At 38.5% G+C, this 25,697-nt stretch overlaps 1 protein-coding gene across 1 annotated transcript in view; it reads right to left on the bottom strand.

The window, feature by feature from the left end:
* Positions 1-10,013: 10,013 nt before the first annotated feature.
* LOC129733020 (fasciculation and elongation protein zeta-2) overlaps positions 10,014-25,697 on the bottom strand; it is a 32,744-nt gene continuing 17,060 nt past the window's right edge. Inside the window, exons 2-5 of the mRNA XM_055694560.1 lie at positions 15,081-15,436; positions 14,789-15,028; positions 10,850-10,939; positions 10,014-10,790 (exon numbers count right to left, since the gene is read on the bottom strand). Of these exons, the coding sequence (XP_055550535.1) occupies positions 10,708-10,790; positions 10,850-10,939; positions 14,789-15,028; positions 15,081-15,436 (769 nt within the window). The 3' untranslated portion in view covers positions 10,014-10,707. The remainder of the gene's footprint in view (positions 10,791-10,849; positions 10,940-14,788; positions 15,029-15,080; positions 15,437-25,697) is intronic.

The following is a 25,697-nucleotide window of genomic DNA, read 5'->3' as shown; positions in this document are numbered from 1 at the left end:
CGTTGTAAATCTGGAGTTTTGTTCAGTTTCCAAATCACGTTGAAATGAAGAGGCTCAAAAACTTGTTCATTGTGATGGCCAAGACCTCTTTCAGTGTCTCTGCAGAACTCTGGTACAGGGTACTTGCCCTGGAAAGATAAGCTTATTTTGACGTAAAATTGATGCATAAATTTCAAATAATTTAAGATGCAAGTTTTTGTTTAAAATTTGATATTGAGTGATCATTATGGTGGTAACACATCGATACATAACAAATACCAGAATTCCGTTTTTTGAAAAACGTGAACATATTCACACTATTCAACTATTTGGGTAATGTCACTAAAGCGAGGAGTCAAATTGACGCAGACTTTCTTCCTAGGGTTAAAGATGTGGTATTTTAAAAAGAACGGAAGTAGTAGCTTTTTTCAGCTGCTGGCAAAATCAGAAATTGTCTCTTTGAACCCATGCTCGAGACAAAAAGAAAACCATTTATTATACACTGTTCTTTCACTATCCAGAACCTGGAAATCGCACTAATAATTAAAAATTTGATAAAGTAGTAGAAACAAACATTTAGCAGCGCTTGTCTTTCTAATAGAGAAAATATAATACATAATTTTTAAAATCTAAGTGTTAATATGTTTACGTGTGTGAATATTTATATGTGTTTGTGAGCGTTGGTGTGTGAATTTGTAATAAAACACAATGATTAATTTTTCCACATTCACTTCACAGAGAGTAACATTTAAATTAAACTAGAGCCACTAAGCCATACAAATAACATGCCTTAGTCAATTTGGAGAGTTAAATCAGTGGTGAATTATCATAATTGTAACAACACCAGCAAGTATATTTTGGTATAAAATGATTTTGGCAAGTTTTTGGATGAATTTCGATGATATTGCATGAATCGAATAAGAATTATTTTGAAATTTATTAACTAACACACTAAAATTGAGATTTCTCGAGATCCAGTCGGTGGATTTTTTTTTAAATTTAACCAGAGGTGTAAAATGACCTCAAGAATTGACCCCTATACTTGGATTTGATGGACAATTTTTTTTTATAATAATGGTCCAGCGGGGCAACGTGACCCTAATATTACCTATTGGAATCATAGCTTTGTGGTCTTTTGCCATTAATTTAGATAATAAAATTCCGATGATAATAAAATAGACCACTTTTTTTATTGTTTTGAAAAACTCATTTTTTATCACTAATCCTGAACCAAACTTCACTTTCGCCAAAGTAGAGTAAAGCACGAGTCAGAACTTAACATGAACTTCGAAGTGGAAATGAAGTACGACATAGACTTCTCCTGATTAATCGTGCTGATTAAAGGTACGGATAAAATTCTAACCGAACTTTAATTTCCAGCGGTTTTTAAGGTTCACGTGTGAACTTTGTGAGAACTTCAAGGTTTCAATGAAGAGGAGCAAGCAGCTTCTCCTGAACCTGCGTGCTGATTAGGAGTACGGATGAAATGCTAACCGAACTTGAATTCTAAGGGTTATGAAGTTCACGTGTGAACTTTATGTGACCTTTAAGGTTCCAATGAAGAGTAGTAAGCAGCTTCTACTGAACTTTCGTGCTGATTAGAAGTACGGATGAAATGTTAACCGAACTTTAATTTCCGGGGGTTTTGAAGTTCACGTGTGAACTTCATGTGAACTTTAAGGTTCCAATAAAGGGGAACAAGCAGCTTCTCATTAACTTTTAAGTTGGTTTCAGGTGTAGACGGTACTTTATTTAGAATGAAGTTCGGTTTGTGAGTAATGAGTCTTGTTGTTCAGCAAGAAAGTTCCGCGGAACCAAATCCGAACCTTATTTGAACTTCTAAGTTCATTTGTTAAGTGAAATTCGAACTTCTGGTTGCTTGGGGTTGTATCTTAATTCATCTTTAAAAATTCTTTAGGAGGGAGTCAATAAGGATTTCACTAATTTTTTTCTTTCTATCCTCTGCTTGCACGAACTCATCCAAATTAATAGCAACATGATAAGATATAGGATTAAAAAAAATAAAAACAGTGTAGAAGCAAAAGGGTCAATAATGGATAAAGCAACTTTTTAAAATTTTGTAAATTCTGTATTCGAATAGGGCTGACTTAGGCGTAATTAAATATTTTTGATTGTGACCTGAAGCGAGAATACTATACATATTAAGTGATTGGCAGCTTGTCATATCTGTGATATATAATCTCCATTTGCGAAATTGACACGCGATTTAGAGAAAACCCATCTAAAGCAAAATCTTAAGCGAATAAATAAGCTTTGCCTAATCGTATTCTCACATGTTAGTTTTGTTCCTCTCATATTAGGATTCCAGTTTTTTCCACTTTTGTTTTCAACATTATTCTAGTTTATTCCAAAATGTTATTGATAACCCTGTCAGTGACATCACCGCTGCGGGTGGCCTTATTCCGCGTAACTCAAACTTATTTGAATTGACTGTCATTGAAATCCACGAAAAGAAATTCCGTGACACGTCTGTTTGTCTGCGGTGCGGTGATACCTTTGTTCGCGTTTGTACTAAAAAACCATTTGAACGTTGGTAAAATAAACACATTGATAAAATAATTAAAGATTGAACAAAATTGGATATTTGCATTTTAAATAAAATTGAGATTTTTAAATAGAGAAGTTTTTGTTAGATAAGCTTTTTCTCCTTAAGAGTGCTCTTTTTTAAATGTTCCGAAAAGTTTCAGACAGCGTAAAGGTGCTGCCACACGAAGCACAAAAATTATGAGCTTATGAGGCTTAAAAGTATGCGATATAAATGTATAGCATGAGATTGTACTGTCAAAAGCTATAACATAGAGACTCTGAACTAATCCGTCAAGACGGAATAGTTCGTAGCCTACCATGCTTTATACGAACAACTATGTCTTAGAAACTATTGCAGTGGTGTATTGGCGTCTGAGTGGCGGCACCTTAATTGTTTATCTAAGAATCAATTGTGATAGGAATTTTTTTTAAATCAGATATGACCTTTTTTTAAATCACTTTTTGTTTCTAAAGTAATTTTCTTCAATAATTTGAAATTAAATTTCTGACAACTTCCCAAAAGACATCCCTTGAAAATTTTTCCCTTGTTCAGTAGATAAATCGAAAAAAATCAGTCTTTTTCAAATGCTAGTCCACATAATATTTTGAAAAAAAAAAAAAAATGAAGCAAGTATGCAAAATTGCTTAATTGCCTTCCACCCACAAAGTTTCATTGAATTGAAATGAGAAGGTGCTGCCAACTACTCAGTCGAATTGGTGCGAAATCCTTCTAGGTTGTTGAAAGCAAGGTGGAAAGGCTTTCCGCAAAATCCGCGCCATGGAGTAGTAAAAACGCGCCAAATCCGCGAGAAACGCAAAATCCGCAAAAAACGCAAAATCCGCGTCGACTGTAACAACCCTGTAACAAGTTTGCATCGCTGGTTGACCAAACTCCCGAGAAAACGGAAAAGAAGGAGAAAATGCCGCCTTTCTACGTAAAAGGTTTCCCCCTTAGACTAAGGCAACACTTCAATGAACTTATCAGCAAAGGGCTGGTAGCTACCCTGAGGCTATGCACGGACGGCTACAAAATCGTCGTTCCATCCACCCCACATTACAAGGCAGTAGAGGCTTACCTGAAGCAAACAAAAGCGGAGTATTTCACTCACGATATTGCAGCTACAAAACCATTTAAAGTTGTACTGCGTGGTTTACCGGAATTGGAACTGGACGAGTTAAAACGGAGCTTGTCGCTTGCGGCCTAGAAGTGGAAGCAGTATTTAAAATGATAAGACACAACAAAGCCATCAAGTATCGTGATCAGTTATGCCTGATCCACCTCACCAGGGGGTCAACTACAGCACAGTGAAAACAATCACCGCCCTATTTAACATCATCGTGCAATGGGAGCGATACAAACCGATTCATCGCGATGTCACGCAGTGTTCCAACTGCTTGAACTATGGACATGGCACAAAGAATTGCCACATCAAGAGTCGCTGCATGAAATGTGCAGGTCCGCATCGAACAGTGGATTGTCTTGTTGAGGAAGCCGAACAAATCAAGTGTCTCAACTGTGAGCAAGAGCATGCTACGAACAGCCGTTCCTGTCCAGAACGAGCAGAATTTATCAAAATTCGAAGTGAAATTGCCAATCGCCAGCGACCGTCGAATAGAAAAAGTGTACAACCTAGCCTTACACCAACCCCACCAGCCGTTGCCGTTACCACCTCCTCCAACTGGTGGTATTCCTAGCCGGGACCCCCCGGGATTTTTGAGTTATGCACAGGCTGCCAGCATGCCCCCAGCAAGTAGCAATTTGTACTCGATGGAACAGCTAGCTACGCTTTTTCTTAAACTCGATCAGCAAACAAAGGCTTGTCGCACCAACCAGGAACAGATTGCGGTCATGATGACTTTTTACTACCGTCATGGATCCATTTTTTCGAATCCTTAACTGGAATGCCCGCTCTGTGGCCAACAAGAAGTTAGAACTTCTACATTTTCTGAACATACACCACATCGATGTCGCTGCAATAACCGAAACACATTTGAAGCCGAACATAAACTTCTGCCTGCCGGAACATTCGATAGTCAGATAGGATCGCACAACCTCAGCTGGGGGCGGGGTTGCAATCACCATAAGGAGAGGACTACCATACAAATCACTACCGAGTTTCAACACAACCTTTGTCGAAGCAGTAGGAATCGAAATTACCACCACTGATGGACCACTCACATTTATTGCGGTCTATTGTCCAAAGCAGTCTCGACGGGCAAATGGAACCACGGTGAAATTGAAGAACGACATCCAAAAGCTGTCTAGAAGAGGAGGCAATTTTGTCATCACAGGTGATCTCAATGCTCGCCACGCCGCTTGGGGTGACTCCAGGTGCAACTCAAATGGTAACAGCATCGTAAAAGATTCCGAAGCTGGATATTACTATCCCGCTCATCCGGAATTGCCAACTTACATCTCCCCTGGTGGTGTAGGCTCCAAGCTTGACATTTTTCTGACCAACATCACCGAACGATTTTCGATTCCGAAAACCATAACAGAGCTCTCCTCGGATCATTTTCCGGTCATCGCTGAGATTGGTGCTAACGTAGAACGGCGCCAAGTTCAACAAAGAAGAAATTACCATCGTGCAAATTGGGTTCAGCTGCAGCGGTATGTTGAAAACCATCTTGATGCGGACATCACTTTGAACAGCATTGGAGACATCGATCGTACTCTACAGTCCATGATAGACGTCATCCAGGAAGCAGAGTGCCGCTACATCCCATCTGTTCCAGTGACACGTAAGTTTGCGCAAATCGACGATAACACTAAGCGCATAATTTCCTTGCGAAACTCGCTGAGAAGGCAATACCAACGTACCCGCAACCCTAGGCACCGATTCTACGCTAGACAGCTGACAAAAATCGTTCAAGAGCGTCTGGAGAAAGTGAAAAACAGACAGTTTGCAACCGAACTACGAAATTTGCCCAACTGCTCACGACCATTTTGGCGTGTGGCTAAAGTGTTAAAGAACAAACCAAAACCCATCCCGCCGTTAATAGTGAATAGTGAAACTCTGCTAACTTCCAGCGAAAAGGCTTGTGCTATCTCTCAGCAGTTTGCCGATTCCCACAATCTTGGTCGTGATATTGTGAGTGGAATCGAACCAGCTGTCAGAGAATCGATAGTAATTCTGGCGCACACACCGAATATCTTACCACCTGATCAGCGGATAACAGTGGACGAGGTACAGAACAACATCAAATTCTCTCGAAACATGAAGGCTCCCGTATTTGACGGAGTGTTCAACCTTGTGCTCAAAAACCTTGGACCAACAGCCTTGTCTGTGGTGGAAAAAGTGTTCAACCGATGCCTTGAATTGGCGTACTTTCCAGCAAAGTGGAAACTGGCGAAAGTGATTCCCATTTTGAAACCAGGAAAGGACACATGCCCCAAAAGCTACCGTCCCATCAGTCTGCTTTCTGCCCTCAGCAAGGTATTCGAACGATGCATCTACAGCCGTATTCTGTGCCACGCAGAAGTGTACAACATATTCCTGGACGAGCAGTTCGGTTTTCGCAGAGGCCATTCAACAACATATCAACTGCAGAGAGTAACAAAACTCATCAATCGGAACAAGGAGCTATCTAAAACAACTGCCATGGCCTGCCTGGGCATAGAAAAAGCATTCGACAACGTGTGGCACGACGGGCTTATCTACAAGCTACAGCGCTACAACTATCCCGTTTATCTGGTTAAAATTGTGCAAAACTATCTTACGCTGCGCAAATCTCAGGTCTGTGTGCTGGGTGGCCTGTCTGACCCATACGACGTAGGAGCTGGTGTTCCACAGGGCAGCATCCTTGGTCCTGTTCTGTACAACTTATTTACATCAGATATTCCTGAACTACCCAATGAAGGCATCCTGTCGCTGTTTGCTGATGATACCGCCATTATGTACGAGGGCAGACAGATCAACCAAATAGTTAAAAAGCTGCAAACTGGGCTTAACGTCTTTGTGAATTACCTCACCTCATGGACCTTGGTTTGACCTATGATCATAAGCTACTTTATCGCCCCCACATTGAACAAACAGTAACGAAAAGTTTAGTGCTAATGAAGAAGTTGTACCCGCTAATCAACCGAAAATCGAAATTATCCGTCGTGAATAAATTGACGGTATACAAACAGGTCATCCTGCCGATGCTCCTATACGCCTCGTCGGTCTGGAGAACCTGCGCGAGAACCCACCTGCAAAAGATTCAACGGATCCAGAACAAGTTCCTGAAAATGATCTTGAACGTGCCCTTCGGAACCCGAACATCAGAAGTGCATCAAATAGCTGGTATCGATATGACCGAAAACATAATCTCTATACACGCTGAAAACACTGAAAACAATGCACTTAACTCTAGTGTGGTGCTCATTCGTGAGCTTTATTTATAAGTAGCTAGGTATATTTATTTAATAATTAAAACTCTAATGCCGAGCATTGAAATGTAAATCATGTACGTAGAAAAGGAAAAAGTAGTAACACTTATAGTACATTAAAAACATCAGAGTTGAAAAGTTGATAAAATTGAATCTCTCACAATGTTCAAAAAACAAATGTATAATGAAAATACCGTTAGAAAAATAAAGAATATTGAATCCGAAAATCTTAAGCAAATCAGTTTACTAGCAGCAGGCAGCAGCAGCGGACATAAACACCGATGGCAGTAGGCTAAGTGGACCAGCATCGGGCAACAGCGGCGGTGGTAGTGGTTAGCTGCAGTTCTTACCTCTATCAGTTCGACTTCCCTTGGATCTGAGTTGGACCCCACCAGCGGTAATCCGATTCAGATATCGTTGGGTGAATACAACCCGAAACTGAAAGAGACTCGCACCGCCAGGTGGTTTGAGATGCCACCATCATCCAGCGTATGTATATATAGGGTGTGTGCACAGAACGTTGTGTGTCCCTAATATATAAGGTGTGTGGCTTGCTATATAGCGTGTGTGGCTAGCGTGCCTGGCTGGCTATATAGCGTGCGTGGCTAGCTGTATAGCGTGTGTGTATGTTTATAGCGTGTATGTGCATGTCTTTAGCTTGTGTGGCTTGCTATATAGCGTAAGTGGCTTGCTGTATAGCGTGTGTGGCTTGCTATATAACGTGCGGCTAGCGTGCGTGGCTTGCTATATATGCTTTATAGTTTATAGCATGTGTGGCTTGCTATATAGCGTGTGTGGCTAGCAGTATAGCAATTGAAATTTTCATATATTCATAATTGCTGATAAATCACCTCATGTATAATTTAATTATCACTGTTAATCATCCAAAACTAAATATAAAATTTGCCATGTTGAAAAAAAATTATTCAGTTGTCAATAAATGGCATTGACAAACACAATTAACCTCAAAGTTTATCTGAAGAATTTCTGAGCTAGTGAGCCTGAATCACATAATTTTTCGTGCAAGTCTTACTAATTGCAGCAATCAGTTGTAAAATTATCTACACTATCGTAAAACGCAGAAAATTGTTATTTGAACTGTTATATCACAGATGGAGAATGCACTATTTGCCCTTGTCTATAGCCTCTTCGTAGCCACTGCCTAAATTAAGATATCTTAGTGCAACTTGATACAAAAGACAGCCACAAAACAATTCAATTTCATTTTTGTTTTGGATACGGCAGCAAGTGAAACCGCGGTGCCGGCTACAGAGGTAAACGTCATCTGGAGCAAAGAGACTATTAAATTAATAAACCCCAATTGAGTGTATGTATTCCCAAACCTATTTCAAGAAAGACATTGACATAAGACAGGCTGTCGTATTCTACGTTACCTCTACGGTCGTGTCTTATAAACAACCTCTTCAACTTTTTTTATATTATTGAATGTCATTAGCTTTCGCTTAACTGAAAAAAAAAGGAATAAAACAAAACACTGCATATTCCGATAGTTTTGTTGTTTGGAACACCAACACTAGTAATTTTAGTAGATTTCACTATTTATTTTCTCGCAAAACACACTTTAAAAGAAGATAATGTTATTCATATTATTATTTTTCTTATTATGTGGGATAAAAGCGCGCACGAACAATCGGCCTTGTTGCCAGTTTCTCTTCTCCTGGAACGAGCTATCGACACGCGGCGATAAAACACCCCAAAATTGAATATGCTTTGTTGTTCCAAGGCCTCATTGCGTCGATACTAATTCCGGCAGTCTTACTTGTGTGATTGTGTCACTGGCCGTTGCGTCTGTTGCTCTCATTCATGCCGTCTTCTCATTCTGTCCTCGGTCGCACCTTTCGACATGTCCCATGCAAGTCCGTCCGCGTTACTGCTTTGCTTGCCATGGTTCTTTTGGTTGTTCTGATGATCTACTAAATATTTTGTCTCGCAACCGCAAAAAAAAGAATGGGAGTGGTTAATGACAAAGCCGAAGAGTACTGTCACATACATCCACATTCAGACCGTCGACATATACCACCACCCAATGGAATTCATTCTACCAAAAACGTATAACTGATAGCGAATTTATCCACTCCACTGGGTCAGTGCCAACAGCCGGAATAATGAAACGATACTGCGACTCACGACGTAATCTAAAGAGATGCTAGGCAGTTGTCTTCATTCAAAGCTCATGTATTGGTGTGTCAAAACTGACTTAAAATACGCTGCGCAACTATCCATTTTAGAGTGCCAACTGCGCAATAATGGGTCGAATCAAAGCGAAATAGAATCGTTTTGACAGCAGTTCTAGCGAATTTTTATTCCACTGGGTCAGTGCAAATCTACCCAAAAATAAAGAAACGGCATCACGATTTACGACGCAAGTAAGAAAGAGATGTCAGATAATTGTTTATGAACTAAGCACGTGCGGCGGTGGATTGAAACTGACAAATTTACGGTGCGCTTTGGGCAGCACGCCCAAATAATAATTACTTTTTTTTACTGGGTCAAAATCAAGCAAAAGTGGGTGAGCGGGGTGGAATAAAGAAATTGCAGAAATTGCCATTAGATCGCAACTAGGATTGACACTGGGAACAAATAAATTCGCGCAGTTAAGACAGCTAAATGAGAAAAAAAACACGGGTACAAACACATACACATGCATACACACATGTATAGATATATAAAAATAATAATAATAAAAGTGATAGTAGTAGTTGTTGTGAGAGAAATGGGAAGGGTTAGTAATGCTACATTATATCTATAAGTGCAATGGATGGATGTCACGAGGTTTTGTTAGTGGTTTTACGGTTAGTATAAACCTCGATTAAACCCTACAGACCCCGCCAGTATTTAGCTTTATTATGTCATGTGAAACAAAACCCGGCTGATAAGTCAAGCGTAATTAAAAAAAAACAAGCGAATGCAATTATTGTGTTGATCTTAATAAATTGTTACTATTATGTTATTATTATAATGTTATTCATATTATTATTTTTCTAATCAAGCTTTGTGTTCAGAAATACGCTTGACAAATCATCGTCAAGTCCTCCACCCATGTATAGGGAGGTAGTATAACAGTCGCATATTTATACACAAAAAATAAAAGTCGTTTGTATCTATTTTATCTCAGGTATTAGCAGACAAAGAATTTTTATTTAAAGATAATTATACAGTCTAAAGCGCAGTGTGTAAATTTTACATCCAAAGATCGCACTTCTATCGCCATGTACGATTCTTCACAATTTGTCAACGATGCGTATCCTTCGAAACAGTTGCAATTATTTTCTACTCAAGTATTCTGGAGTGAAAATTTTGTTTACAATTTATACCTTAAGCAACTAGGTTTGTCAAAATCAATAGTAATGACTAGAATAACACTTTGGACTATTCGATAGAGTATTGCAATGAAATTTCAAGTTTCTTCGATCTTATGGGACTTACTGAGAAAAATACATAGAAAAAATCTGAAGAAATACAAGGTACTAACAGATATTTAACTTCCTTCAAATAAAAAAACTACGTTATCATTAAACAGAATTGATACGGGATATCCCCGAGGAACGTTTTATTCGCAAACACAAGATAAAAGTAATTGTTTAATCCAAGAAAAACTACTTACTCAATGAAAAAGAAAAATCTATTCGCTATTTGGAATATCCAGATTTCTTATTCTTTATACATTATATTAGCATTATTCGATTAGTAATCAGGCTACACATGAATCAATAGCAATCACTGGCGTGTAAGCATACGTTTTAGTTAAGCTTCATTTGAAAGGTTGATTAATAAATATTTCGCACTGATTAGTTTGGACAGAGAACTTTCAAAATATAATCCGTAAGAAGGGTCGGGACAGTAGGGCTGTCTTCATTGATGGCCTTCAATACTAAAAAATAATAAACATTATTGATAATTGTATCACTACTGTAATGGAACAATTATTACTTTTAATAAGAATTTGCAGTGTCTGGTTTTCCGGAGTTCCGTCCAAGTTGTATGGAATAACAGTAGTCAAGTATTTTGGTTCTAGGCCACCTGAAACAGAGTAGTTGAATTAAACAAGCTTTATGTCTTCATACGATGAAATAAAACTAAGGTTATTTTTAGCAATGTAAAAAAATAGCGGGGCAAGATAGGTCAAACAGTACAAAACTGTGTTTGAATCTCGAAACACGCTGTACGGGTAGCACAAAAATGCATTCTCTTGATAAACAACAAAAATGAGGAATCGTCACGTTCATGTTATACCACGGTGGTCCCACAGACCATTATTATAAAAAAATGCAACAAAGGATCTAAGTACAACATTCGATTCGTTGTGACGTCCTGAATCTCTGGTCGAAATTTCAAAATCGGTGTATGGTACATTTTCGAGTATGTAATGCCCTTTTAAAGGTCGTAAAGTGAAGTTCGAGTCTCGGCTCGGGAGAGACTGTTAGTGCTAGTAGGATCGTAGCGCTAGCCCCGCAATTGTCCTTTACTCTAAACAGTCGGCTGCGAAGTCTGTGTATAAAAAACAGAAGGTCAAATACCGAATCGGAGTCTAGCAATGGCTTTGCTTTACTTTGCTTTTTTTAAGTAAAAAAGGAAAAATAAAATCGACGAAATACTCATTGTTAGGCACTTTTTTCAACTATCATTTCAAAAAATAAACTTCAAAATATTATCTGCATATCCAAAGTATTATATTTCATAACATTTACGATTGGTGGAAAGATTAATTCAAAATTCTTAAAGTGCACAGTGGTCTAAGCTCGAAAAATCGTGATCGTTTTAGATTTGTCTGTGACAAATTGATTTTATGTACTTATTGTTTTCAGCAAAGGCGTCGTACACAAATTACGTAACGCTGGAAATCTATATTTCAGACCCCTTTCCCCCTATGTAACAATAAGTAACGTTCGATATGACTCCCCCTCCCTAGAACTGACTGACCAAACATTACAGTACGTAACTGTCTCAACTACACCCCTCTCCTGTATCTAACAATATATAACGCAGACTCAACCCCCTCCTCCCCATTTATGCGTTACGTAATTTGTGTACGACACAAAAATTGTTTCACATAACCAGGCCTTATTTTTGGTGTTTTCGGTTTTTCGATCAATCCATCTGAAAGTTAGATAAAAAAAAACCTTTTTTCTAATCTACAGCTCTATCGTGCAGCAGCCCAGAGGTTTAGTCACCACATTCCATTCCCACTTATTAGTTTCCCGACATTCTTTCACAAGAATAAAGTGTCGATACTAGACATTGCGCAATGATTAGGCAACAAAAAAAAAAGAATAGTGATAAAGTTTTCAATGCCAAAAATACAAAGCTATAAAAGGACAGGCGGAATATTTAGGAAAGAAAATTGATTCTCTCCTAAGTTTCAGCAAAATTTGTTCAATAAAATCAATCTAGTAACATTGTTGAATTCGAGCAGTCACATTTTTTTCGCACGTACAGAGAATTCTGTTGACTCCCCCTCCCCTCACACTTTTTTTTACATAGCTGACGTAACAACTAACATCATCACTGCGATAAAAACGCGTTTTAATTTTTTTAACTCGAATGATCATATTGAGAGACAAATTCAACAAAATATTCTGTCAATTCCATAAAGATTAACCGCAAATTGTTTGCATAGGTTGGCGCAAAAATCCTGAATACCTACTTTTACGCAGCCGGTTAATTATCAAATATCGTGTACTGATCAAATGTCAGTGAACCTTCATTTAAATGACACAAGCGGTTTCAATGACACAAGCACACACACAAGCATGCACACAAATACACATAAAAAGTTGCATATTCAATTTTGGGATGTCATTTCCATTCAATTGGTCGCGTGCCGATAATTCACTCCACAAGTACAGTTTTGAAATATGATGTACGACAAACTTGTAGTCCTTAAGTAATGCTACAAGTTTGTCAAAGAAAGCAGTGCTCTATCTCTTATGCCTAAAGTGTGAGAGCTCATATTCAGTAAGCCATTCAGCCAATATTCGCGGTGAATATCATAATATTCACCGCGAATATTGGCTGAATATTGCGCTGAATATGGGCTCTCACGCTTCAGGTTTAAGAGCTATAGCATTGCACTATTCGACAAACTTGTAGTACTACTAAGGGACTACAAGTTTGTTATGTATTGTTTCTCAAAACTGCACTTGTGGAACGAGCTATCGGCAAGCGTCGAAAAAGCACCCCAAAATTGAATATGCAACCTTGCACACATACACACAAACACACTTACATACATAAGGACTATGTGAGTCAAGTGAGAGCAATCGCTATATCGGAAAATGAAAACTTGACGACACAGAGCCAGCAGCAGCACAAAGTCTTCCTAGAGAGCTATCGATCAATTGACTTTTGGTAGGTTCAGGATTCTTTGGAGCCTCAAATGGAACCACAAAACTTTGTTTTAGCAAATCGATTGAGTTTACTCAATCTAATATACACACGCATTCTAAACGTTTATTCTGATGCAAATATCCACTACTAGGGAGAAAGGACACGATCACTTCAGACCTTCCTAGAGCGTGAGTGAATTTATAAAAATCAATATACAATACAAGAATCTAACCTGTCCCTGGATGAACATATAATACGTTTTCATCTTAGACAACTGCAACTTGTATGGAGTGACACCAGTTTTGAAACCATACCAATTGGCAGTTACGCAAAAGTTTTTCCAGTATTTATCAAAAGTATCAAAACAAAATGGCCATCGGTAAATGGCAATCCAAAATCAACGCTTCTCTCCATGGTTACCAATCAATTATTAACAAAGAGAGTTGACAGAGAATTATCAGTGAAATTTACCGCTTCACAACATTTAATTGAATAATCCCAATCGAGTGTATTTCTAAACCTACTGCAAAAAATACATTGACATAAGGCTGTCGTAATTCTACGTAACCTTGCGGTCGTGTCTTATAAACAACCTCTTCAACTATTTTCATCAGGGGAAAAATGAAGAGTCGGTATAATCGAAAATCTGGATGGAACACGCTGATGTTCCAAATGCCACTGTATGTTTTTTTTTTGTATGCACTTGGCGAAAAAAAATTCAAATTCAAATTCCCTAATTTTCCCATATATTTCCTGAAATATAACCTAATTTTTCAGCATTCGGTACAAAAAAGTGCAACGTAAATGAACGCACCTATGAAATCTTTTTTGGAAAAACTTTTCGATCAGATGTGATACCGAACGGTAGCGGTCTCGAGTTAGCGTTTCAGTCTTTGTGCTGAAGAACCGTTTCAAAAAGAGTCGCGTATCGGTTAAAAATTTTCCATAATTATTTTCCGGTTCTCCCTGATCAAAAAATGAAATCCTTGACAATCCCTGTTTTTCGACAATAGTTCAAATGTTGTTCGCGAATTGACCATGAATTGAACCATGCAACGATTTATTTGAACAGCACGAGCGTTACAGGTATTGCTAATAATAGCAGGGAAACACTTCATCTTTCATGTTGTTTTCTTCTACCCAAAGCTTTTGTGATCCACTTTGCTATCAAACCTTCTGTTTTTTTGTATACAGACTCTGTGGCCAACTGCGTACAGAACTTTTGCGGGGCTAGCGCTACGACAGTAGCAGTTTCTTCCGAACCGGGATTCGAACATACGACAACTGGCTTGTCAGACCAGTTAGAAGGCTTCTTCTATTGTCTCTCTTTAACATTCTCCCACACCTATATCCCTACAACAACGCAACCCCTATTGAGAATGTGACATGAGCACGCCAGACCACTGTTCAAGTTCAAAGGTTAAATTTGATAATGTTTTGATGAGAATCACAATTCACATTTTTTATGAACTGTTCCAAATAATTTGCTTGATTGGATTGTTCAAAACACTATATTTATACAGAAAAATCAAATTTACTTACTGTTAGAGGGTGGCATTTGTTTTCCTTGCCCTTTTCCCTTTTTCTTATCAACATGGAATTGTCTTCTGCGGTTTTGAACGGCTAACAACAATGAGATAAATGTGTTTTTTAATTCCTTTTCGTACTCTAATTCATCTCTCAAAGCTAGTTCAGCTATTAATGTTTCACTGAATTCTCTAATTAATAACTCCATTTCCATATAAAGCTCATTAAGCTGTGTGATTGTTAAAGAACGAAGTTCTAAAAAAAAAAGATTAGTTGAGGAATGAAGAAACGCGAGGCTGTTACTTACTTTCTTCATACAATGGTGATCCAAGGACCTCTTTGGCCTTTTCCATTATTTCGCTTTCATTGATTCCATCTTCAGAAGTGCTTTCATCCATAATGTCATCAATTTCTTTTATAACCTCCTCTGCTGTTTTGATTGGGTCATTATCTGTGTGTAGGCCACCTAGTATAAGAGCATGCATGTCCAAATCATTTGCCACAGCTTCATCTTCTGAGCTAAGATCTTGAATATCATTGTAGTTGGGATAATCTGGTGTTTTAGATAATTTCAATGCAGGAACATGCATTTGACGAGTATAGGTTTTTGACCAATCAATCGGTAATATGTTTCCGAAATTACCGGTAATAGTCCACCACATTCTGTGAAAAGACGACCAAACAAGAATCAGTATTTATATAACTGTATTGTGCCGTGTCAAATAAATGTTGTGTGAACAAAAAAAAAGTATTTATACAGTCAAGAGCCGGAGAAAGGAAGGATCAGAGAAAACCGGAAAACTTGAATTGTGTAATTAGACGCGCGATCTCTTGATATTTTTTTGTAAAACAGAAACAAAAATTAATCCCATCAGAGAAATTTCACCGCAAATAGAACAATGTAAAGAAAAGCAAAGCCTTGGCGCTACATTCCGATTGGGAACTTGACCTTCTGTTTATTTATACACAGACTTCGCAGCCGACTATTTAGTGTACAGGACAATTGCGGGGCTAGCGCTACGATCCTACTGACACTAACAGTCTCTCCCGAGACGAGACTCGAACCTACGACGACTGGCTTGTTAGGCCAGCATCGTACCTCGAGACCATCTGGGATAATGAACAATGTACATGAACAATTTTTTAAAGAAAATTTTTCATGACTTTCAAAAATTTTTTTTTCCTGCCTTTTCTTAGGAGTTTTCCTCGATATTATGAGAATGCTTTTTAGTTAGTCTTCAAAAAAATTTACTATATTTTGGAAAAAATATTAAACAACGCTTGGTTCATGAGTTAGTATTTTCAGGAATTGGAATACTAAGAAACTCGGAAAATTTCAACTGGAGTTTTTCGGAGATGTTGACTTGTTGACTGATTTTCATAGAAATCTGAGACTATCCGTATCAAACCCGTGCGATAATAGAAAAAATTGCCCGGCTAATTCAACAATACATTACATAATTATATTACATTACATTACATAATTTTCGCGTAAATCATCTAACCAAGGTGCATTATTTGTATAATACCGTCGTCATTTACTATTGTTGAATTAATCCCGAATATGCATTTTTTATGCTGGGTAGCCGCATCAACTTTCAAATTCACTGCCTTGATTTCAAATTTCGCAGATATAACTTTCCGCATAATTTCAGCGGCACGGCGAACAGAAGCATATTCCGAGTAATTTCGAGATTACACGCGGAATGGCTCTAAAAGCAACTTTGATCTACCTTGGCATTTTCAACCTGGGGTATGCGTATCCCTAGGTGTACGCGACATAAAAATCAGTAATGGCGAATAAAGCAATTTTTTCTCTATAATACCTGATTTGTTGTTCGACCTTGCTCTTGTAACATGACTGTAGCAAGCAAACAAACCATAGTTCAATTTGAAACCTGAGCTAGGCTACGACAATATGATCTACCACTACTCTCTGCCAGTTTGCGAGAATATTCAAAGCCAGGGGGTACAATTGATTTGGAAAATATCGCCAAGGGGTACGCGAACAAAAAAGGTTGGGAACCGCTGCCTTATGAAACGGTTGTGCTCCGTCACCATTTGCAATGTGCCCAGGCGCACATTACCCCGCGTCGTATCCACTGTCACTTTTTGTGATTTTTGCTTCACTGACACGGTACCCGGCGGTTACTTGTACCCGGTTCTTTGGTGTCGATTACAATGGTCGTGCGTTTGGCCAGTTCTGGATGGCTTCAATTTATGTGCCGTTTAAAGTTGTAAGCGTTAATTTTTTTCTGTTGTACGTAAACACATTTTCTTTCAGAGTCTAAATCAATCAAGCAACGTTATTTGCTTCTATTGGTATCGTTCACTTCTCCCACCACATCCAACAATTTTCGCTTTAGATTTTTTTGTTTGTTCTCGCTTATTTACCGTCGGTCCAGTTCCGCCACTGTTTTTGTGCCAATCACCGACGCCCGGGAAGGCGACTCCACCCAGGACCCTTACTCACGACCCGTTGGTTAACGGACCGGCGCCAACGGCTTTACTTCCTCATGCGATGGAAGGCGTGATCCCAGAGATTTTTCGCCTCAGAAAATCTCCCGGTGTCGGCTAGGATTGAATCTAGACCAGTTGGGTTGGTTGTGAGTGGATCACGCCACCCCACAACCATCGACACCTATGTCGGCGGTGGGATTCGAACCCAGGCGTCGAGCGTGGTTGGCGGAGACGTTACCAACCACGCTAGGCCCCCGCTCTTAGATTTTCTTCTACAATCGGCGGGTTCATTACTATGGCAAGTTACATCCACTACGAAATTCAAACTAAGCTTCAACATGAATACACGTCGCCTTAACCCCTTGCAGATGAATATTTCGCTTCGGATAGAGCGAAAGACATCGAGCAAAACGGAATAGCAGAGAACACGAACACTCTCTGCCAGTGATGCCACATATACAGATTTATCTACATTTATACAGATTTTTTTCGTATTTTTCATACAGATATCTGCATATACAGATTACAGATTTTCTGGACAGATTTATACAGATTTTTTTGGTTTTTCATGGGGTCGTAAATTGAACTTCTTTATATAGTTGAAAAACATAAATTAACTCAAATGCGGTGGAGCGTGTCGGAGGTTTTATTATATTCATATGCTACGCATAAACGTGTGCATGAATGAATCACGGAAAAAATGTTAAACAAGCTATATTGCATTTTTTTTCGAGAAGGATATGTCCAGTACATATGCAGATTTTATTTTACAGATTTTTTCAAATTTTACCAAGGTGATAAGATTTTTTGAGCCCCAAAATACAGATGAAAATGTGGCATCACTGCTCTCTGCTTATGAACAGCACGCGGTAAATCGGAACGAAGGCATCGTCCGGTTCGCTCAATAATAGATACAGAGAGCTTTGTCCGAACTAGCTCGGACAAGGTGTGTGCCTTTGAGTGGTATGAGGTGAATATCAGCAACATTGTCAATATAAATCAAAGTATATACAAGTGGAAAAGAAGAAGTTGTATGTATTAGTAGCGAAAAATAGGCAAACAACACGTGGTTTTGGGATGCCACGTAGATCTCCAAAAACATGCGAGTGCCATTTTAAATGATATGCCTCATTGTTTAGCAGTGTAGGAAGGCATTTTCAGACGAAACATATACCAAAACATGTGATAACTTCTTTGAAAAATCTACCGAATATTGATTTTGCTACCGTCTGCCGGGGTGAGATTGTGCCAAAAAAGGACACGTTTTTGTTTCTTAGCTTGTAATGCACACATTTAGGCAATGAGTTTGATACAAATCACGTCAATGCATACTTAAATGTTAAGTTAACGACTGCCGCAAATATGGTCAAGTTATAATAAACTATAATTTCGCTAAAATTGAATGAACTTTGGCCTAATCTCACCCCTTCTATGGGGTGAGATTGTGCCAAAAACAAAAATTTGAATTTAATACCTGTTTAATGAACAGTAGTGTATCTACGAATGATTCACATGAATAACATGATAAAACAGTAAGTATAGGGACGACCATAAACAACATGGACTATTAAGGGGCTGTAGGGGGTTGACCAGAAATTACGTTTCATATGAATTATAGAAAAATGTATGACTGGATCAAATCAATATCTTGAGTAATCAGTTATGAGAACGTGGCTCATGGACAGTCTCTAAACACATAGTGGCGTCTCCAGGTAGCTTAGAAAGGAAAACTTTAGGACATAAAGCCTGAGAAGACTTTTCGTTTCAATTATTATGTGTCATTGACCACTATATATTCCATTGGAGATCTCAAAACTGCTGGAAACGTAACCACAACCCTCCTTCCTTGCTTTAAAAGTCATCAGTTTATATAGAATAGGTGTACAAAATTTTGTTACATTCCATAAGTAATTTCAGTCATTTTAAATTTCCATCTAACAGTTGTTAGCTTACTGTTCTCAAGCATTTAGTCATTATTTCAAATAATATCATAGCTAGACAACATACCCTATGTAAACAACGCAAGTGTTTTGGTGTATACTGATATAATTTTGTCGTGAATGTGAATTCCGCACACTGTACCGTTCATTATAGCTTGGCACAATCTCACCCCAAAAGGGCTCGAAAAGTGTAAAGTTTGGAAAAACATTTTTTTCTGAGCCATCACAGGTTCAATGCATAATATTTACTCAACACATTGGACACGACATCCTACCGTACCATCTGAGCAGTAACTTGATGTAATTTCTTGATCGGGTTGGTTTGCATGGGACATTTTTTGGTAACGTTATTTACGCGTGTTTTTTAGCCTGTACTTTGAAACATTATTTAAGTAAAGCAGTTCACTAATACAGGGTGGCCAGCAGATTTCCAATTTCAAATTTCCGGTTTTTTCCCGGTTTTCCCGGTTAGAAATTGGTGTTTTTCCCGGTTTTAAAACGCATAAATATAAAAGTTCAACCACGTTCATTCATTCACAAAATAAATTTGTGAGAGAATTTGGATTTTAATATGTATTATTATTTCATTTAAAACTCTCAAAAGGGCTAACTACTTCGGCCAACACCTATTTGCTGTTGATTTTTCGAATTTTCATGGCTGAGGAATGCAACTGCAAATCATTTTCTATCATTTCAAGCCTTGAGAAATTTCATCAATTGTTCTTAAGCTTTATTACTGATTTTGGCCTTATTCAAAGTGCTTATTTGAAAATAAAATATAAGATTTTTTAACTAAATTCCCCATTTCTGACATCATTTTAAAACTTAATTTTAAATTGAATTGACTTTAAATTTTTTATTGAATTGGTATCAGGTAGGTCGGCTAAAAAGCCATGGCTTATAACGGCACGTTCCCCTTAAATGTGGAAGATTTGTGCCTAACCGTAGGAACCTTCTCATCATTTACCTGACAAAAAGGAAAAGAAGAGATAGAAGAAGAAGGAAGTATTATTAGTAGAAGAGGAAAAAGATAAAGAAAGGATTGGAAACATAGAAAAAGCATGGGATATTTCTAGAGAAACATTTCAAAAGGTCCTATCTGCTTTGATCAATTTTTTGATCGATCACTTTCATTCAATCCCCACAACTCATTAAAAACCTTTTATGACACATTCTTTGCACAAGTTGATAGCGGAGGGATCACTCTAGCCTTCTGGACGAAAACCACGCTTTGGTGAGTTACTAGAACTGAACCATTACCAAATTAAAAGACGCTTCGGAAAAACGATGAAAGCAGATGGGACCTTTTGAAATGTTTGTCTAGATTTGTGTCCTAGGAATTATCAATGACAAACCATAAAGTTAGTCTTCCTAGTCCTAGTCCCAGCAAAAATTTAGAAGGCACTAGAGTTCTTTCACGCAATTGAGAATGAACTGAAGAATATTTTTCAAATCAAGAGATCTATATTCAGATTCATTTATGAGATGACGACCGAAAATCCTGTAACGCAGTTGGGCAAGTCTGGGACAACTACATACTAGATAAAAAGAAGACCCATAATCGCCCTCACAGAGGTCGCAGCCAAAAGTATTCGAACGATGCATGCTTGCTAAATGATAGTTCAAACTACAGTGGCCAGTTAGAACTCTTATCAGCACATTGCAGTTCTTTTTTGATAAATTCAAAAGATAGTTGCTAACTTTTAGAGATAAGCTTGGCAAATACAATTTTGTTTGGCGACAGGAGTCAAGATTTGTCCACAACCTGTTATGCTCAGATAATATGCTCTGATAACTTTTTCATAGTCATTTTTAGTGAATGAGAGGAAACATTCTAGTTGTTTTTCAGAGTTTTCAAAATAATTAGAGCACATTTTTTTGACCCCGAATCGAGATAGTTTTTCGCCTTGCCTGAAACTGCAATGATAGCCGTTTCTGGAAATTTTAAATTTGTTTGAGAATAAATTTTTGCACACACTTTTCTAGATTCAGTTTTGAAATTGATTTTACATTGATGTTGTTAGTTTCTTTCAGGCTTCAATACAATTTTACTGCTACTTACAAACAATTTTTGCCTTTTGGAGCTAAATAAGAAGCATGCTTTGTGTTTTCTGAATCTGCGTTCTACATTTCCGAATTTTCATCAAAAATGTATTTAAAAAATTGAATTTCTTACTTTTATATTATAACTGATTTTTTTTCATGATTTTGGTGCATTTCTGACTTTAAATTAAAATCTGATTGCTGACTTTTATCGAAGAGCTTCAGAAATATTTGAACATATTTATTATCTTTTTCTAGTCTCTGTAAAAGTTTCATGGCAATTGTGAGCTGAATTATGAACAATTGTGTATATTTCTGTCGTTCAAAATATTTTTTCCGTTTTCTTAAGGATCTCTTGAGGCTCAATCATTGCCTTGACAATAGAGAAAGGACTAATTTGATACCATTGTTATCCTTACGTAGTAGTCTGACCAGACGTACCGTTTTGAACGGGACAGTACCGTTTTTTAGACTATTTTCAACCGTCCCGTCTTTTGCCATTTTGTACCGTTTTCGGGGACTCCTTTAAAAATTCTTAAATAAGGCTTTGCATCAAAATTTTCTGTACCGCACCACTGAAAAGGACATCTAGCGTGAACTGATAAAAAAGTCGCGATTGAAAGTTGAGAGTATATGCAATCAAATAGTCAAAATCTCAATCATCCATGTGACAAATTTGAAAAACTAAAAATCAAAATTTTTTGACGTAGAATACGTCTTACGGCAACAATTACAGGGACCCAATTTCAATACAGGGATCCAATTTCAAAACCGAAAACATCGCGTCACAAAAATTGTCCAATTTCAAACGTTTTAAACCCAGTCAGTTTCCAACCGATTTCTGTCATTTTTGCAGCAATCGATTGGAAAATCATTTGAGCATCCGTCCAAATGCAGAAAATTGTAATCCGATTGTTCAAACTATTGTTATATTGAAAATTGTTGAACAATGTCGAAACGCAAATGTCGATTTTTGATTGGTCGCTTGCTGCCTTTCCCTAAATAGGACGACAGAATGGAGTACCTAGTTAGCCGGGAATGCACTCTTTGGGCTATATAAGAGACTGTTTCTCCTCAAGCAAATCAGTTTACTAGCAGCAGGCAGCAGCAACGGACATCAACACCGATGGCAGTAGGCGAAGGCAGCGTGGATCAGCAGCGGGCAACAGCGGCGGTGGTAGTGGTTAGCTGCAGTCCTACCTCTTTTAGTTCGGCTCCCCTTCGATCTGAATTGGACCCCACCAGCGGTAATCCGATTCAGATATCGTTGGGCAAATACAACCCGAAACTGAAAGAGACTCGCACCGCCAGGTGGTTTGAGAAGCCACCATCATCCAGCGTATGTATATATAGGATGTGTGCACAGAACGTGTGTGAATATTTGTAGCGTGTGTCCCTAATATATAAGGAATGTGGCTAGTGTGTGTAGCTTGCTTTGAAGCGTGTGTGTATGTTTATGGCGTGTATGCATGCCTGTAGCGCGTGTGTGCATGTTTATAGCGCGTGCGGCACCGCCACCACCACCGCCATCGCCACCACCACCGCCACCTCCATCGCCACCACTACCACCGCTACCGCCGCCACCACTACCGCCGCCACCACTACCGCCGCCACCGCCGCCACCATCACCACAACCACCACCACCTATATAATGACTGTTTCTCCTCAAGCAAAACAGTTTACTAGCAGCAGGCAACAACAGCGAACATTAACACCGATGGCAGTAGGCGATGGGATCAGAAGCGGGCAACAGCGGCGGTGGTAGTGGTTAGCTGCAGTTCTCTTTCAGTTCGGCTCCCCTTCGATCTGAGTTGGACCCCACCAGCGGTAATCCGATTCAGATATCGTTGGGCAAATACAACCCGAAACTGAAAGAGACTCGCACCGCCAGGTGTTTTGAGAAGCCACCATCATCCAGCGTATGTATATATAGGGTGTGTGCAGATAACGTGTGTGCATCTTTGTAGCGTGTGTCCCTAATATATGTGGCTTGCTTTAAAGCGTGTGTGTATGTTTATGGCGTGTATGCATGCCTGTAGCGCGTGTGGCTTGCTATATAGCGTGCGTGGTTTGCTATATAGCGTGTGAATGTCTAGCGTGTCTGTGCATGTCTATAGAGCGTGTGGCTAGAGTGCGTGGCTTGCTATATAGCGTACGTGGCTAGCAGTCTAGCGGTTGAAATATTCATATATACACTACCCGTCATAAGTTTGGAATCGCTTTACTGAGTATTGCAACACCTTGTTTGAATATTGCAACACCCCGAAAAGTTTAGTATCACTCAAAATGGGCAAATTTCTGTAACTGTAACTGTAATATGCTTGACCAGAACTGGTGGCACAAGCCGAACACCGCAACTTTGTGAGTAGTAATGATCACGCGATAAGTTGAAGTCTAAATATGAAAAACTGCATGCACCCTAGCGCCGCATAGCGGGGTAATTCAGTATTAAATTGTCTACCATGTAGAAGCCTTTAGCCTTCTTAACAAGTTTGCTGAACACCGCAACTTTCTGGCAGGTCGGAATCGTGAGATTAGTTAAGTTCAAAATACGACTCATTGTGTGCCCACTAGCATCACATAGCGGTAAAATTTCACACTGAATTGGCCACCATACAGTGGCCTTTGACCTTCGGAACAAGTTTGCTAAAAACCGCAACTTTCTAGGTTGTCAAAAACACGAGATATCCGCCTATTCCAGGTGATGCTAAACTTTTCGGGAGGCGTTGCAATATTCAAACTGGGTGTTGCAATACTCAGTAAAGCGATTCCAAACTTATGACGGGTAGTGTAATTGCTAACAAATCACCTCATGTAGTATTTGATTATCACTGTGAATCATTTAAAACTAAATAAAAAATTTGCCATGTTGAAAAAATATTCACTTGTCAATAAATGGCATTGACAAACACAATTAACCTCAAAGTTTATCTGAAGAATTAACCCCAATTCAGTGTATTCCCAAACCTATTCCAAGAAATACATTGGCATAAGACAGGCTGTCGTATTCTACGTTACCTCTGCGGTCGTATCTTATAAACAACCTCTTCAACTTTTTTACACTCTTCCACGCTAAATTCCATTAAACGCTAAGCATCGTATTAATAATTGTTTGCATGCTTTGGTTGGTAAAATTTTTCAAAAATCAATTTTATCGTGTGTCCCGTTTTTTGAACCCCTTTGTCCCGTTTTTATCCCGAGAAAACCTGGTCAGCCTATTACGTGGTATTTTTCCAGGATTATTTTAAGTGAATAATTTTCGCTATGACCCTTATAGTTTTAACTTTTTCATTTGAAAAATAAGTCTTTCTGATTTTGGAGGTGTATGCAAGCAATTTGAGAAAAAAAAAGACAGTCTCTGCATTTTTAAGCCTCTACAATACTATTTCATAAATTTTGAATTTATTTATTTATTTATTTATTGTTCATAAGTCTTCGAAAAAAAATCGTACAGACATTTCTAATAACTACTTATTCTAAGTCTAAACATTGATTTGGTCATATTAAAATCGTACACGTCAGAAACAATATTAAACTTACGACAACACACTTCGAATGGATTGTTTTGAGCAAAGTTAGTGCGGTATCTGGAAATCCGGAAAAAATCGCTTCGTCGAGTAAGCCTTTGTGGTGCGTTGAACTGAAATTTACTGAGCAGTTCTGGGCTGTCTAAGTTGTTTTCTAACAGGTCGAAAACGAAGAGACGTTGAAGCATGGTCCTCCTACTTGTTAGAGTTTGTAGTTGTATAAGAGAGCAACGATGTTCATAGCGTGGCAGTCGTACTGGATCATTCCACGGCAGCATACGTAAAGCGAATCGAAGAAACTGACGCTGAATACGTTCAATTCGGTTGATATGTACAGCATGATAAGGTGCCCACACAATCGCCCCATACTCCAGAATGCTGCGCACAAGAGCACTGAACAGTGATTTCAGACAGTATATATCGTTGAATTGTTGCGTGTTTCTCTTGATGAACCCAAGTACAGCATAGGCCTTTGCGGTTGTAGCTGAAATATGCTGAGCAAAACTTAACTTGGCATCAAGAAGAATGCCTAAATCCTTCACAGTATTGACTCGGTTGATACTGGCTTGTGACATCCTGTAGTCGTACATCATGACATGCTTTTTTCTGCAGAACGAAACCACATTACACTTTCGCACGTTTACTTCCATTCCATTAAGAGTGCACCAGCTTAACAAGGTGTCGATATCAGCTTGAATAGCACAGCAGTCAAGAGCAGATGTTCCTACTCGAAAAAATTTGAGATCATCGGCAAACATGTATTTGGGAGATTGTATGGTATGGAATTGAATTTTAAATTATTTTCGTTACCTCTGGTCTTTGAAAACGTAAATTCTTTAAAATCGATTTTTGAAATTTCTGGCCTCAAGACATTTTCTCAAGCGGATTTAAGCTTAACCCATTCCCGGTGGAGAAAAATCAGTTTTTACCTCAAGCAATGAACTTTAAACTCTT

This window comes from Wyeomyia smithii, chromosome 3 (assembly GCF_029784165.1).
Source record: "Wyeomyia smithii strain HCP4-BCI-WySm-NY-G18 chromosome 3, ASM2978416v1, whole genome shotgun sequence".
Taxonomy (NCBI): domain Eukaryota; kingdom Metazoa; phylum Arthropoda; class Insecta; order Diptera; family Culicidae; genus Wyeomyia; species Wyeomyia smithii.
This window is presented reverse-complemented; position numbering and strand designations above follow the sequence as displayed.